Below are 16,018 nucleotides of genomic sequence, written 5' to 3'. Positions count from 1 at the left end.
AAAGCGGGGGTAAAGGCCAGGAAAGGGCCTCTTTCTTTCCACCAGGCAGAGTGGAGTCTAGGGATTTTGATGGGCCACAAAGGAGCTATTGTTACTGATACAGCATTAGGAGAGAGAGACATCCTGCATCTGAATACCAAGCTGAAAACTCAATTTGGCTCTTGAACAAGTCACAATAGTCTCATCAAATGCCAGCCTCTTGAGACCACAGGCAGGAAACAGGGACTGTGAATGAAGCAAAAATAAAAAGGTAACAACAAAATACAGCAATGGAGGCCACACAGCAGAGAAAGAGAGACAAAGATGACCCAAGGAGGGTGGAGATGACCACGCATCCCAGATGCAAGGACCATCTGGCTTGTAGACATGCTCTGTTGCCCCTCAGAGCAGTGTGTGAGAGTGTGTATAATCTCTTTTTTTAATTAGGTGCAAATAATTAGAAATCAAGATATTTCCCTTACAAATCAATGTCTCCAACTTTTCTTGAAAAATCCAAGCGTCTGACCAAACTCGCATGCTCTTGAGGCCACTGCAGCTGGCACGGTTGCTTCTTCAGACAAGCGCTTTTCAGAGCCCCGTGCCCTCGTCCTCTCACAGGTGACCTGCTGCATCCACTTCCATTAACTACCAGGCCGTTTGTCGGAATTCCTGTTTAAGACCCCCTACTGGGATGCCGACAAAATTCCAGAGGCAGCTATGGGATGGGAATTTCAGGGTCAAAGCATGAACGTGATAGAAAAGTTATTAATAGTCACCACTGAGTTCTAAGTCCAGGCTTACACCCCTCCCTGGGGGGGTGGCTTATGGTTCGGAGACTATGGTTCAAACTGCCTTTGGCAAGCTCCAACCGGCACTCCTGTCTTGATGCAACAAGAGTCCCCAAAGATCTGGCCAACAAAAACACACTGCTGAGAAGACACAATCACTTCCCCCTTGACAGTTAATGATTGTGAGCTGACAAAGCAAAAAGAAAATGAGGCTCCTTCAAGCTGTCTATCACTGCTGCTTGCCTTCACTTGATTAAAACATTTTTCCTCTGGGTTCAATTTCACCGCACATCTTGGGGATAAGTTATTGAGAAACTATAGAAGACACCACTAAATATAAGGAAGGTGTGTTCTGGGGCCTCCAGCATCCTGGTAGAATAGAATGTCAAGAGGATCAAGACAGTGTGGTGGAAGGCTTTTAAGATGCCTGTATATTGATACATGTCAAGAGCCCAAACATGAATGGATTCCCATAGATTCCAGGAAGCTGAGCAGGCATGGAGGACTTGAAAACCAGGAGCGAGCTGGATGCTACTGGTTACAAAGGTGAGTCGAAACTCTTAGGAATATAGCTACTAGCATGAAGATCCTAGGAAGTCCAGTTCTGTACTGCTCTTATTTTACCCTGGCTGCTTCTAGACCACGAGCTCCTTAGAAGAAGGAACTGGGGCCCACCTGATTGCCATGTCCCCAACATCCGTCATAGCACACGGCATGGAATTTGGGCTATGGTCTGATGACCTGACAACAAACATGAAGCATAAACCTTTTTGGATCCTGAATCACAGGGGAGTGATGGCTAAAAACGTCATTTTAGGAACAATGAGGCAGTTGTGAATATGGACAGCATATCAGATAGTAGAATTACTGTCCATTTTCTCGGGTATAATGATAATACTGTGGCAATGTCACTGTCCACCCTTGTTCTTCGGGAGAAACATAGAAAGATTTAGGAATCAAGAATCACAATGCCCGAGACAACTTTTAACAGGACAGAAAAAATACATAAATATATAGATATACACACACGTGCTTATTCCTTTGTTTATCTATTAATAAAAACGAGAGAATATAAAGACAAATGTGCAAAACATTAACTGGTGAATCTAGGTAAAGGCTGGGTGTACCCAAGTTCACTACACTCATCTTGCTCCTTTCCTGTCGGGTTGAAATTTTTCAAAATTATAAGTTAAGGGAATTTTTAAAAAAAGAAATGTTTGATGAATAAATATATCCATAAGCAGGGCTCAAAATGACAATTCTGTATCCCACTGAGGGTGGACAGACGAAACCGCTTAGGCTGGAGGCAACAGGCAGGGGTCCCGCCGTCTGGGTCTCTCCGACAGCGCCGAGGGCTGAAAGCATCGCTATCTCGGCCCGGGGAGCCTCTGCAGCGCCCTGGCGGGGAAGCTCTGCTCCGAATGAACCAAGGTTGCGAGGAACCAGCCGAGCAGCCACTTCTGTGAAGCAAGATGAGTTAACCAATCCGCCTGTTATCAGCCTGCCTGCTCACCTGCGGTTTCACTCTCACAGGCAGCTTCCTTCTTTTGTGCTTTGTCTGGTGGGATCATCATTAAGGGGGCATTTATTTGTAGTGTTTTAAATGTCTGTTTTGAAAGGGATTCTGGGAAGACAGGTGTGATGGCAGTCTAATTTTTAATCTCTCTAAATAATATAGAACAAAACCCAAAGTTGATGGACAATACAAAAAAAACTAGGTGACAAGGAAGCCCCCAAAGCCAAAATGCAAGCAGGTAAGGACAGACTAACAGCCTTCAAGGCCTGCAGGGCATCCGCATCTATGCATGCGGACAGAGAAGGAAGCAGCAACATGGCATCTCATGAGACACCCTGAGAAAAGAACCCCCAAACTGCCAGTGAGCATCCTGGAAAGGAAAGCATGCTGGACCAAGCTGAGAACTCTAACAAAGCCAAAAGAGACTTCCCTTCTCCCAACAGCAGGTGAGTGCAAGGGACGTGAGGTGAACCCTAAGGGGATACCTCAGGTAGGCCTCCACTCCTTCAAACTGGCCCCCTCGGGCTCCCTGTCAGGTCAGGGCAATGCAGTGGGGGAAAAGAAAGAAACAACTACTCGAGTGGAATCACGACTGAGCACAACAGAGACACTAGAGGTGAAGGGAACGAAGATCTAAATACAAGTCAGACAGGACAGACTTCCCTGCTGACCGAGTGGTAAAGACTTCACGTTCCAATTCTGGGGGTGTGGGTTCAACCCCTGGTCAGGGAGCTAAGATCCACATGCCTCCTGGCAAAAAACCCAAAACATAAAACAGAAGCAATATTGTAATAAATTCAATAAAGACTGTAAAAATGGTCCACATCAAAAAAAAAAAACTTTAAAAAAGAAAGTCAGGGAGAAGAACCAAACCAGGAGTCTCAGAAAGCAAGCTGTCACACACCTGGTCCCTCAGTGAATACAAGGGAAGGTAAAAAGAGCTGCCCTCAACTTTACCCCCTCCCTCTAACTGTTTGGTTTCTTGACGACGCAGAAAGAAAAGCAACAGAGAAATGGCCAGAGAACACCCCACACAGAAGTTGTAAGGAAAAAAGAGGAAGGAGGAGAATGTTTCTACAGACAATGACGGCATGCCAGAAATACCCACGTAACTGCAGCTTTCTATTTCAATCCAAACCCAGTGACACTGCGGAGATGGAACGAGACTCGAAAGAACAACGCGGACCAGAATTAGAAAAACTCAGTGGTGAAGGGACAAAACTCAGGAAATTAAAGCAAAGTTTTCAGAAATGAGACCAGCCTGGAAGGAACACCTAGACGGTGAAGAGAGGAAGCTTAAAAAAAAAAAAAAGAAAACTAAAAAGTGAACAAAGAATAAAGATTAGCAAGAAAGTGACAAATAGTAAAGATAGGATGCAACATACAGGAAACAGAAGCCCCCAGGGAGGAAAACCAAAGGGAAGGAACAGACACTAAATTACGATTTGAATCAACTTTGCTGAAATAAAGAGACGGAAATCACATATAGGAGCCCACTAGCTACCTGAGAGCACTAATTCTGAGTAACTAATACGGAGATGCATCCTAGTAAAACTAGTGAACTTCAGACATGGAAAAACTCCTTTGGGCAAGTGACTTTGAAGGGAAAGAAAATTTAATTATCCTCCAACTTGCACAGCAATGCTTCTCCAAAATGTAGTAACATATTTAAGATACTGCAGATGGTGCAACCTAAGGATTTTAGAGCCACCAGACTGAGGTTCAAGTGTAAAGGGCACCGGAAAATTCCATTCTGACACATCTTCGGTGAATCCGATCACCTAGTATTCTCTGCTCCAAAACAAATACAAAAAAGCCTAGGAGTCAAGCTTCCTGACTATTCAAGTTCCAACTTGTTTTCAGCACAACAAGGCCTTTTTCTGAAGGAGGTCTGACCTTTTGGGTCCTGGATTGACTTAAAAGAGGATGTAAGTCAGGCTGGTTTGTGGAATCTTGGGATCTGGTTGGTGTCCAGACTGAGGGCTGTGTTCCGTGGAACCAAAGCAACGCCTGTCTCTAGCTTCACTCTCAAATGAGCATGACTCAACCCCCACCTCCGCCCACAGGAGTAACAGCCTACACAGCCCCCTTCCAGCACAAGAACCATCCACAGACGGTGGCAAAGGGAGGGGAAAATGACCAGAAAAGAGCAGAAGAGCCAACTCTGCCACTGCAGCCACGCCTCATCACCAGAAGACACTGCTCCTAAGAGGCCCCGGCACATGTCAGCCTCTGGAGCGGAATCCTGTAACCTCCAGCCTCACACTCCTGTCCCTGGGCCCCTCCCCTTGTCTCATGAACACTGATCAGATGAAAACTACAAAGGCATAGAGCCTATACTGGCCAGCGGGGGATGGCAGGGACAGGGAAGTCTAAGATCGTGTGGACTCTGGGTTATTGTAAGGTAGCTCTGCTCAGTAAGCAGAGAGAAGTTATGGGACAGATAGATACGTTGCCAACTCTTGGTTCACGATGACCTCCTGACAAGAGTGTGAGCTCCATGAAGGCAGGGACTGTCACCTGACGGGGACACCGGTGGATGCCCAGTGCTGCAATTAGCGCCTGACCTTCCGTTCAGCAGGCACTCGGCCCACGCTGAATGAGTGAACCCATACTACATATGAGGCAACAGATAAAGCAGCCATGCACTTATTTTAAAAAATAATTGAGACAAGAAAGTAACTGAGGGGACTTCCCTGATGGTCCAGTGGTTAAGAATTGGCCTTCCGATGCAGGGGACGTGAGTTTGATCCCTGGACGGAGGAGCCTGGTGGGTTGCAGTCCATGGGGTCGCTAAGAGTCAGACACAACTGAGCGACTTCACTTTCACTCTTCACTTCGATGCACTGGAGAAGGAAATGGCAATCCACTCCAGTGTTCTTGCCTTGAGAATCCCAGGGACGGAGGAGCCTGGTGGGCTGCGGTCTATGGGGTCACACAGAGTCGGGCAGGACTGAAGCGACTTAGCAGCAGCAGCAGCAGAGAACTAAGATTCCACATGCCAAGGGGCAACTAAACAAAAACCCAGCAGAGCCCCCCCAAAGATAGATAAATAAATAAGTGAGCACTCTATATACACTAAAAAAAAAAAAAAATCACTGAACTGCATTCTTTAGACAAGTGACTTGTATGAATTAGTATGAACTGTATGTATTACTATGAACTGTATCTCAATAAAGCTGTTAAAAAATAAAAATAACTCAGCATCTGCTATATACCAGGCACTCAGACAATCACAGGAATGTAAGAGAATACATCCAGCAAGGTCTGCCTCTCAAGATCAACACGGCTTTCATTTAAGACCTTAAACAGGCTAACACTTTTCAAGGTAAGAGAAGCCACAAGGACAGCCATGCAAGGCCGAGTCGCGTTTGGGTTCCTAAAACGGGAGTTGCAGAATCAGGGTTTGTGTAAGAACACTAGTGACCCAGCCCAACTCCACGCCCACTCCCATTTTCGGCTGAGTAAACTGAGGCTGTGAGTAGGAGCACAGCCAGCCAATGGCCACAGCCAACAGAGCAGCACAGCTGAGATGGACACTGAGCAGACGGACTCCCCCGAACACACCACACCGCCTTCGTCATCAATCCTGGCTCGATGCCTGCTTCCCGCAGCAACGAACGTGAGTCACTGGAAACACAGAAGATCCCAAAGGGACACTGGACCTCAGCAAGTGCGTTTATCCAGAGACAGCAAGGCTAAACTGGGGTCAGTCCCTTTCACAGTTCACACACACAAACAGCACATATACACATAATGCATAATTTCTAGGACACACTCCTTATTTTACAGAGAAGAAAACCAAAACTCAGATTAATCGGCTTGTCCCAAGTGCTCACAGCAGGTAAGCAGTGGACCCAGGATGAACCTGTACCCATCAGAAGCTGGAAGAAGAGACAGCAGTTAAGAGTACGTTGGCTGTCATAATCAAATGCCACAGACCGGGTGGCTTGACAATAGGCACTTATGTCTCAGAGTTCTGAGCACCTAAAACCCAAGACCCAGGTGTAGGAGGTCTGGTTTCTCCTGAGACCTGTCCCCCAGGCTTGCAGACGGCCGCCTTCTCTCCCTGTCCTCACACGGTCGAACTTGTGCGTGCACATTCTTGGCATCTCTTCCTCTAATAAGAACATCCACCATATTAGAGCTGAGTCTCACTCTCATGACCTCATTTTAACTTTAATTATTGCCGGGAGAAATATCAACAACCTCAGATATGCAGATGATACCACTCTAGCGGCAGAAAGTGAAGAGAAACTAACAAGCCTCTTAATGAGAGTGAAAGAGGAGAGTGAAAAAGCTGGTTTAAAATTCAACATTAAAAAAATTAAGATCATGGCATCCAATCCCATCATTTCATGGCAAATAGAAGGGGAAAAGTGGAAGCAATGGCAGATTTTTATTTCTTGGGTTCCAAAATCATTGCAGACAGTGATCTGCAGCCATAAAATTAAAAGATGCTTGCTCCTTGGAAGGAAAGCTATGATAAAGCTAGACAGTATATTAAAAAGCAGAGACATCAAGGTATCATTTTGCCAACAAAGGTCCAAATAGTCAAGGCTATGGTTTCTCCAGTAGTCATGTACAGACATGACAGTTGGACCACAAAGAAGGCTAAGCACTGAAGAATTGATGCTTTTGAACTGTGGTGTTGGAGAAGACTCTTGATAGCCCCTTGGACAGCAAGGAGATCGAACCGGTCAATCCTAAGGGAAATCAACCCTGAATATTCATTGGAAGGACTGATGCTGAAGCTCCAGTACTTTGGCCAGTTGATGCAAAGAGCTACCTCACTGGTAAAGACCATGATGCTGGGAAAGATTGAAGGCAAAAGGAGAAGGGGGCGGCAGAGGATGAGACAGTGAGATAGCATCACCGACTCAATGGACATGAACCTGGGCAAACTCTGGGAAACAGTGGAGGACCGGAAAGCCTGCCGTGCTGCAGTCCATGGGGTCGCAGAGAGACAGACATGACTTAGCAACTGAACAGCAACAACCTTCTTAAAGACCCTGTCTCCAAATACAGTCACACTGGGCATCAGAGCTTTGAGCACATGAATTCTGGGAGGACACAGCACAGTCCATAACAAACAGTGACCCACCTCGGGGGCCAAAGTCCGCTGCAAACGTATAACAGAGGCAGTGAGTAAAACGCAGTCTAGAAATAGATTAGCAACAATTTAGGTAATCCTCCGATAGCAATCCTAAAAATAGAATAATCCCCAAATAATTACTCCCAAGCCAATCTCCCTTTAGAAACTACCTAAGCGGTAAATGAAATATAATTAACATTTTCTGTTAGGCTTCTCAGGAGAGAACACCACGCCATGTACTAACCCTCCTACCTCAGGGACAAAGGGATTGAGAATTTTGAAATCTTAACAACACTTTCAATTTACAGAATCATTTTCCTGCCCCAAAAATACAAAAAAGCAAAACCACCAAAGACAAAGTCTCCTCAAACACGTGCTTTATTACTCAGAGGTGGGGGAGAACACAGCAACTTTCCAACAAGCCACCCAGCACAGGGTCCATTTTCATATTATTCTGTCGCCTCCTAATCTTTTTATTATTCATTATTTATAAAGCACCAACAGAGTCACCGTGTGGAAAATAGACCTATTCCTCCAGTTTTTAAATGAGCTTTGAGAATTCTCTTGTGCTGGTTCAAATGCCACCTTGAAAGTTGGTGACTGACACACGAGCTGGTCTGTCTGTCACTGTTAAGCCCTCTCCCCGCCCAGCTCCCAGCACTAAGGCTGCTGCAGGGTTGGCTGAAATCCAATGATAAATCTCTCTGCCTCTCATGTGCCCGGAGCTGACACTGGCAGCAATAACCGGGTGTGTCCACCCTTCCCTTTGAGAAGAGGTCAAGGCTGAAAGTGCCAATGACTCCTCTTGCCAAGATGGGACTTCTCCTTGCCCTGACTTTCAGCAGAGTGGCCACAGGATAACCGAGGGCCGCTGGGTCTCTTGGTGGGTTTCGCTCCTCCATGCCTCCCACGTGGTTATCCCAGCAGCTCAGGAGCACAGAGATGCCCAGCCACCGCCCCAGAGATGCACAACAGCAGCAGGGCACCAGGGAGGCAGCTGACCTGCCCTGCAGACTGAGACGGGCCTGCCAGTCCAGGTCACGACTTCCAGCTCACAGGGTTCACTTTTGCTGAACTGTCACCCAGCAGCAGAGGGGCGGCAACACCCACCTGAGCATCAGGGGATTCACAACACATCAAGCCATAAGAGAGGAAGTGTCTGCAGGCATCTCACAGGCTGGGAACGCAGCCTTCCCTTCTCCCAAAGGCTCTAAGCAGCTCCAGAAACAGGTGCTTGGTTCCTGGTTGGTGGATAAGCCTCTCCTGGGCCACATGTAGAGGAAGCCATGTGTCACAGGGGACAGGGTTAGAATTCTGAGCCAGATGACCCAGACTCGAGACCTAACTCAGCACCTGGCCGTTCACCAGCTCCATCAGGGGTCTGGAAACTGCAGCCATAGAGCAAATCCAGCCTTGTAAATAAAGTTTTATTGGTACAGAGTCCCAACCATTGGGTGACGCGTCATCTGTGGCTGCTTTCACACTACAATGGCAGTGCTGAGTCGCTGCTGCAGAGGCCAGGTGGCCCACAAACCTGAAGATATTTACTACCTGGTCTTTCACAGACGAAGTCTGTGAATCCATGTGACACCTCACAGAGGTGATTTTACATTTTTGAATCTGTGTCTATTATCCCTAAAACGAGAACAGAATGACCATCCATCTTTCATATCTCAAAGGGCTGTAAAAATCAAATTCATTCATTAAAACAGGATACTAATGATGATGACAATTCTTTGAGCCCCTACATCCGTCAGACAGCATTCTGAGCACTTTGCCTGGATTATTTTATTGAATCCTGACAACACTATGAGAAAGGTAACAATTTTATAGATGAGGAAATAAGACTCAGAGAAATGAAGGATGTTGACCAACAGTGATGACCTAGCCCATCCACTGCCCTCTGCTCTTTCAGACCCAGGACGAGGATGCCGGAGGTGTCGACACCTGAGCAGTGACATGACAGATCTCAGACCCTTGCACCCTCTGGACCACCTCCACACTCTCCTTCCAGCCCTGTCCCTCTTTCTCCTTTCTACTCCCTCCCCATTTAAATTGTCAAGAAGGGTATTCCCCGGTGATCCAGCAATTACAAATCTGCCTTGCAATGCAGGGGATGCAGGTTCAATCCCTGGTTGGAGAATAAGATCTCACATGCCAGAGGGCCTATAAGCTCATGGATGGCAACTAGAGAAGCCCCCATGTTGCGGACAAAGACCCCAGGTGCCGCAACTAAGACCCCATGCAGTCAAATAAATATTTTTAAATAAATAAATTGCCAAGAAGAGAATAAATAAAGAAGAAGAAAATAAATTTGCCATCCTGTGTTTATTTTAACAACGGACACAGACTACTTCTCCTCAGCTGGTGAACAAAGCCTCAGGGTCTCGATGAGCATTCCATTTGTAAACAACACTTCACATTGTGTAGCAGGTTAAAAAAACTTTTTTTCTTAATCAGAGCGAGTAACACTTCTGGAATAAAGATTCAAAGTTTCAGATGCAATTTCAACAACAACAACAAAAGACGTGTCCCAGCACAACACCACCGGTAAGTAGCAGCACAGATGTCTGCTAGGAACTGCACAGTTGACCAAGTCAGGACTCTCGTGGGATCCTCACAAAAGCACTGCGAGAGGCTGGCAGGCTTGGTGTTCACTGGCAGCAAGGCCCAGAGAGGTCAAGAGACTTGCCTGAAGGTACACAGCCGGCAAGGAGCACAGGTGAGAATTAAGAGTAAGTCCTTGACCAAATTAAACAGTTGGGCCACCCACCAAGCACTGAGCTGTGGACACAGAAGGACTTGGAGGCCATTTCAAAAGTGTACCTATAACGAGAAACATGAATTTGACCCAAATGCTGTATTACGCCTGAAAACAAAGCTCCCTACCCATCTGACCAGCAGAAATTTCTCTATTCTGCTTCAAAAACCTGCAATCTGGGATGTCGGGGCCGTTGGCACTTGCCAAGGTTTCAGGTGGAGGAAATTCTTCTACTTTGGGGCCATCCCATTTCTCTTCCTTCCAGAAACGGCCCTTCATGAGATGCTGGTGGGTGTGTCAATCACACAGCCCCGCCTTCCCTCCCAGGGGTAGGCACGTGACCCTAGCTGGCTCATCCCTCCAGAACTGAAGATTGAGCCGGGAGGCCATAGGGCCCACAGAGGGCTAGCCGGGGGTCCTTCCGGAGAAGGGCCTAGGGTGCTCGCTTCGCCGAGACCCTGACCTGCAAGGAGAATGGAAGCCTGGCTTTGAGGAAGCCCTGCGTGCCACCTCTGGAGAAAGCCCACCTGAACATGACGTCAACCCAGAAAGCAAGCTCAGGGTCGGGTGGAGGTGATGTGGAGACTCGGAGGCCAGTGATTTGAGCACTGCTCTGGAGCCAGACCTACCTACCGGAAGCCCACACCAGCCCCTGGAGGCTCCCAGTTACATTAACTTGGTATTAGATTGGCCAAAAAGTTCATTCAGATTTTTCCATAAGCTTTTTTTAAGATACTTTGTTCATGTGGACCATTTTTTAAAGTCTTTATTGAGTTTGTTACTATATTGCTTCTGTTTTTATGTTTTGGGGGGTTTTTTTTGGCCTACCAGGTCAGGCCCTCCCTGACCAGGGATCAAACCCACACACTCTACACTGGAAGGCAAAGCCTTAACCAGTGGACTGGATGTCCCCATTTCAGAGAGTACAAAAAAACCTGAATAAACTTTTTGGCCAATCCTATAGATTCCTATGGGCTTCCCTTGTAGCTTAGTTGGTAAAGAATCTGCCTGCAGCGCAGGAGACCTAGGCTCAATTCCTGGGTCAGGAAGATCCCTAAGAGAAGGAAAAGGCAACCCACTCCAGTGTTCTTGCCTGGAGAATCCCATGGACAGAGGAGCCTGGCAGGCTACAGTCCATGGGGTCGCAAAAGTCAGGCACGACGTAGCGACTAAACCACAAACCACCCACAGATTCCTTGGGTTTGGGTTTTGTTTGTTTTATACAAACTCATCTGAGCTGGGATCCTTTGATTTGCAACCCAGAATCCTCACACATACAGCTTCCCCTACGGTCACCATGCTTAGAGAGAACACCCACAGACTACAGGAGGGCTACTGTCCTGAACCACACTCTCCTCTGTGAAGACTGACAACCACGAGCACCAGCCAGAGGGGAGTGGGTGATCCCCCTGCCCTCAGCAGTCCCTCTGAGACAGCACAGGCTCAAGATGAGAGAGACCACGGACCCCACCTGACAAACTCAAGCTCCGAGGAAGACACACCCAGAGTGGACCTTCCCTGCTATCCGACATGGGCTAATCACAAGACGGAAGTGACTGTGAATGACTTTCCCTCCTTTTGTATAAATTTCAGCCTTTTTGAGAGGTTTATGCAACAGCCAACCCCAGAGCTGGGTTCAATTCGGTGCCCTCGGTTATCACGTGAAGACAGGGCGGGCAGCTGTGTGAAACCCCCAGTTAACCACAGGAGCGGCATGATTCTGCAGGACCCCTCAGGTGGTCCACCCGGGAGCCACTGCCAACCAGGGAGGAGGGTCAGCACCCTCCTCTGGGTCCATCAGGAGCTGGAGAAGGAATTACAGACCACCAGGGGCACCCCTGGCCCTCGTGGAAGGTCTCCCCAACCCTCCTCCAAGCTGACAGGGTAACCTAAGATATAAAATCACATCACTTCCCCAAGACCCGTAAAGCACCAGCCACGATTCTCCAGAGCTCCTGAGCCATGAATAAACCCTACCACCGTCTACCTGGAATCAATGCTCCTGGATGTGTCAGGGTGCTGCAACGAGTTGAGTCCTCAGCTGGGGTCACCATCAACACACACACGCACACATACCCTGACGTGCACACACGCCTTCAACAGAGACCAAAACATCAGCCTCCAAGTTCCCACTTTGTAACCAACCCGCCTCCTGGAGCCCACCTCCTAAACTTGCCTGGGGGTGCCCTTCTCCACCCTCACAGCAGCCCTCAGGGACAGCCCCCCTGACCGCCTGGGTCTCTGCCCACCCTCTCCTCACTGGCCCCTGCCCACAGCCTGAGGTCACCCCAGCCTTTCTCCCCCACAGCAGTGCAGTCCTCTCTGAGGACAGAGGCCTCGTACACACTGGACTGAACCATGAGCAGCTGCTGGGATGCGCCACCAGCTCTCTGGCATCCGGGCATGATTCCTACGGCTCATGTGCCCAAAAAGACCTCCCTTGCTGATAAAAAGCAGGTGGGTGTACACGCACACAAAGACACACTCACACACAAGCACGTACCTGCACACAAGTACACACAGGCCCAAACCTCTATCATCTTTTCTGTTTTATTCCAGTGCCCGCGTGCAAGGGACGCTCGCATATTTTAAAAATGAATACCATTACTTTGCTGACAAAGGCCCGTATAGTCAAAGCTATGGTTTTTCCAGTAGTCGTGTATGGATTTGAGAGTTGGACTATAAAGAAGGCTGAGCACCAAAGAACTGTGGTGTTGGAGAAGACTCCTGAGAGCCCTCTGGACAGTAAGGAGATCAAACCAGCCAATCCTAAAGAAAATCAACCCTGAATACTCATTGGAAGGACTGATGCTGAAGCTGAAGCTCCAATACTTTGGTCACCTGAGGCAAAGAATCAACTCACTGGAAAAGACCCTGATGCTGGGAAAGATTGATGCAGGAGGAGAGGAGGAGGAGAACAGAGGATGAGATGGTTGGATGGCATCACGGACTCGATGGACATGAGTTTGAGCAAACTCCGGGAGATGGTGAAGGACAGGGAGGCCTGACATGCTGCAGTCCATGGGGTGGCAAAGAGTCGGACACGACTGAGCGACTGAAAAACAATAACAACACAACTAATATCCTGGGGACATGTTTAAAACGAATCCCCCTGCCCCGCATACACTCTGTTTTATCAAGCCTGCTCTTAGCAGGAGCTGAGGTGAAGTTCTGAGGTCACCTCCAGAGCCATCCTTCAGTTATGGCCATGATCTTCAGGAGGGAAACCCTATCGCAGGACTGTCCTCCCCACGGGTCCTGTTCAGAAGTGGGACAGCCCCCTCCCCACCTGACCCCCAAGTGCCAACCACTCAGCCCTTGACGATTCGGGGCAAAGGGAATGCAAGTCAACTTTCACTCACACCTTCCTCCTATGACTTTCTTTTATCTCCTAAAGGATCACTTCAGAGGGCACGCTAAGAAAGTGAACGGATAGGAATTTATGTAACCATCTAATAATAACTCAAGATGTTATCATTAAAACATTCAAGCAGCAAAGGGAACTGGGGAAGGTACTCCAATTGCTTCCCTGTGATGAGGGATAAAAAGCAGCAGCTCTCAAGGAGGAAACCAGGAAGGCAAAGTAGGGCAGGCTCCAAAGGTACCCCAGGCTCATCAGTGCTACTGTCTGCCCGGGTCCAGGCTGCATCCCGGGGCCCCAGGGGCCTGTCCCATTATGAGAAGATGGTTCCAACTGGGACGCTGCATGTAAGGGGACAGACACTGCAAGCAGAGGAAGAGAACAGGAGGAACAATGTGGGTGGAGAATCAAAGGTAGGTTCGGTTCTCTGCATGACTTTTCACCTTGCCATGTGACCTAGAGCAGGATCCCTTCAGCTTCTGAGCCTGGGTATCCTCGTTTGGAAGGAGACCTTCCAAAGCAGGGTCCTCTCCCACACCCTGCTGCTTACCCCCGGGCCTTTGCACTTCCTGTTGTTTCTCCCTGAGGGTTCCTCCCTCAAACTTTGTCAGCTTGAAGACCCCACGAGAGAATCCTCCTTGACCCCTGCCCTCTACCAAGTGTGTTCCAGCACTGAGAGCCTCTTTCCTGCTTTCACACAGCCTACGCTTTCCTTTCAGATAGTTCTGTTTATAAACACACATTTATGAATAAGGTAAGTACCTAGCTACCACCTGCCGCCACCAGAAGGTGACACATGTCCACTGATTCATCACCGTCTCCCAGCGCCTGGCACGTGGCGCGAACTCTGCACTTTTAGTTTTCTTTGCGAGTTTCAGCGAGGCTTAGTGGCTTAGAGCTTGGGCTCAGAGCAGGCGCTGGCAAACATTTTCAGGAAAGGGCAGAGGTGTGTGTTACAACCACTCAATTCTGCTGCTGTAATGCAAAACCACCAGAGACCGTTTGTGAGTGAGCAGGTAAACGGGTGGCCATGGCTGAGTTACAGGCAACACATGATTTACAAAAATGGATGGTGGGCCCACAGGCCAGTTGACAACTTAAGCTGTCGAGTCACACTATGTGAATTTGAATCCTGGCCAGGTTGCTCCCCTGCAAGGACAAGTGGCCTAACCTCTTTGTGCCAAGGTCTCCTGTGTCCAATCAGACAGGGCTTTCGGAAGATTAAACAATGGGCATAAAGACAGCTGAGCACTGAGAAACTGATGCTTTCAAACTGTGACACTGGAGAAGACTCTTGAGAGTCCCTTAGACAGAAGGAGATGAAACTAGTCAATCCTAAAGTAAATCAACCCTGACTATTCATTGGAAGGACTGATGCTGAAGCTGAAGCTCCAATACCTTGGCCACCTGATGCAAAGAGATGGCTCACTGGAAAAGACCCTGATGCTGGGAAAGATTGAGGGCAGGAGGAGAAGGGGCGACAGAGACTGCGATGTTGGGTGGCATCATGGACTCAACAGACGTAAGTTTGAGCAAACTCCGGGAGTTGGTGATGGACAGGGAAGCCTGCTGTGATGCAGACCGTGGGGTCACAAAGAGTCAGACACGACTGAGCAACTGAACAACAACAGCAAAACAAGAGCTGGAACAAAGTAAGCACTCAGTGTATGTGAACTGTCATAATCATTAAAGTCATAATTAATGATGGTGGTGATAAGAGAATCAGTGACTGCATCTCCCAACCCTAGGCACTTGGTCAGTGGCGGCTGCCCAGACGGTGACCATATTAATGAGGAGGAGGAGGAGGAAGCCAATCCTGACAGGTGAGCTATGAGAGATTCCAAGCACTCTTCTGGGGCACACAGAGGCTCCAGGCAGGTCAGCTGAGAGAGGTGATTGTCTGGCCAGACTGGATGGCCAGACAGGTGGCCCGCCAGTCACCTCTCTCAGCTGACCCACCTGCTTCCCTGGCAGAGCTCAGACAAAGACCATTGGGGTGACTCCAGCTCTGAGTCAGCCAACCACCTGGTACAGTCATGGGTCACTGAACTCAGATTCCTCAACAGGCAGGGAAAAAAATGACACAGCACTTCCATTTCCAAATGAGGCCAAGGACCTCACCTGCTGAGAGCTGGCCAGGAAGTCAGTTTTCCTGGTTCAGCCAGCAAAGCTAAGACTTTGTTACAGGGTCCCCCATGAAGTCAAACATTCCTCTGGACACAAACGAGACGGGCATTGAGCTAATGAGCCACGTGGGCAGTCGAGATAGAATGTCCCTGGCTGACCACCATCACTTACCGCTGGCAGACCCCTCTAAGGGGAGGTCCATGCAGCAGTCCAAAGTTAATATTGTTTTGCGAAATTAACATAGTCCAGGCAGACCAGTAATTACAGTTATTAAATTCACAGCATTAGGTTAGACCAGGGATTCTCTGCAATCATTTTTTAAAAATTGTATCATGTTCCACTGATTTTAAACACACACACACACACACACACTCTAACGTGTGAAGCGGCT

At 48.3% G+C, this 16,018-nt stretch overlaps 1 protein-coding gene across 20 annotated transcripts in view; it reads right to left on the bottom strand.

Moving 5' to 3' along the window:
- The window catches only part of SNX29 (sorting nexin 29), a 587,227-nt gene that overhangs the window by 401,396 nt on the left and 169,813 nt on the right, over positions 1-16,018 (bottom strand). The window contains exon 14 of one of the 20 annotated variants that reach the window (XM_055561387.1): positions 9,709-10,204. The exons of the other annotated variants lie outside the window; for them this stretch is intronic. Coding sequence (XP_055417362.1) covers positions 10,108-10,204 — 97 coding nt within the window. The 3' untranslated portion in view covers positions 9,709-10,107. Of the gene's footprint in view, positions 1-9,708; positions 10,205-16,018 lie in introns of those variants that run through there. 20 annotated transcript variants of the gene reach the window in all.

Source organism: Bubalus kerabau, chromosome 23, assembly GCF_029407905.1.
Source record: "Bubalus kerabau isolate K-KA32 ecotype Philippines breed swamp buffalo chromosome 23, PCC_UOA_SB_1v2, whole genome shotgun sequence".
Lineage (NCBI taxonomy): Eukaryota > Metazoa > Chordata > Mammalia > Artiodactyla > Bovidae > Bubalus > Bubalus kerabau.
The sequence above is the reverse complement of the archived record's forward strand: the minus strand, read 5'-3'. Positions and strand labels throughout refer to the sequence as shown.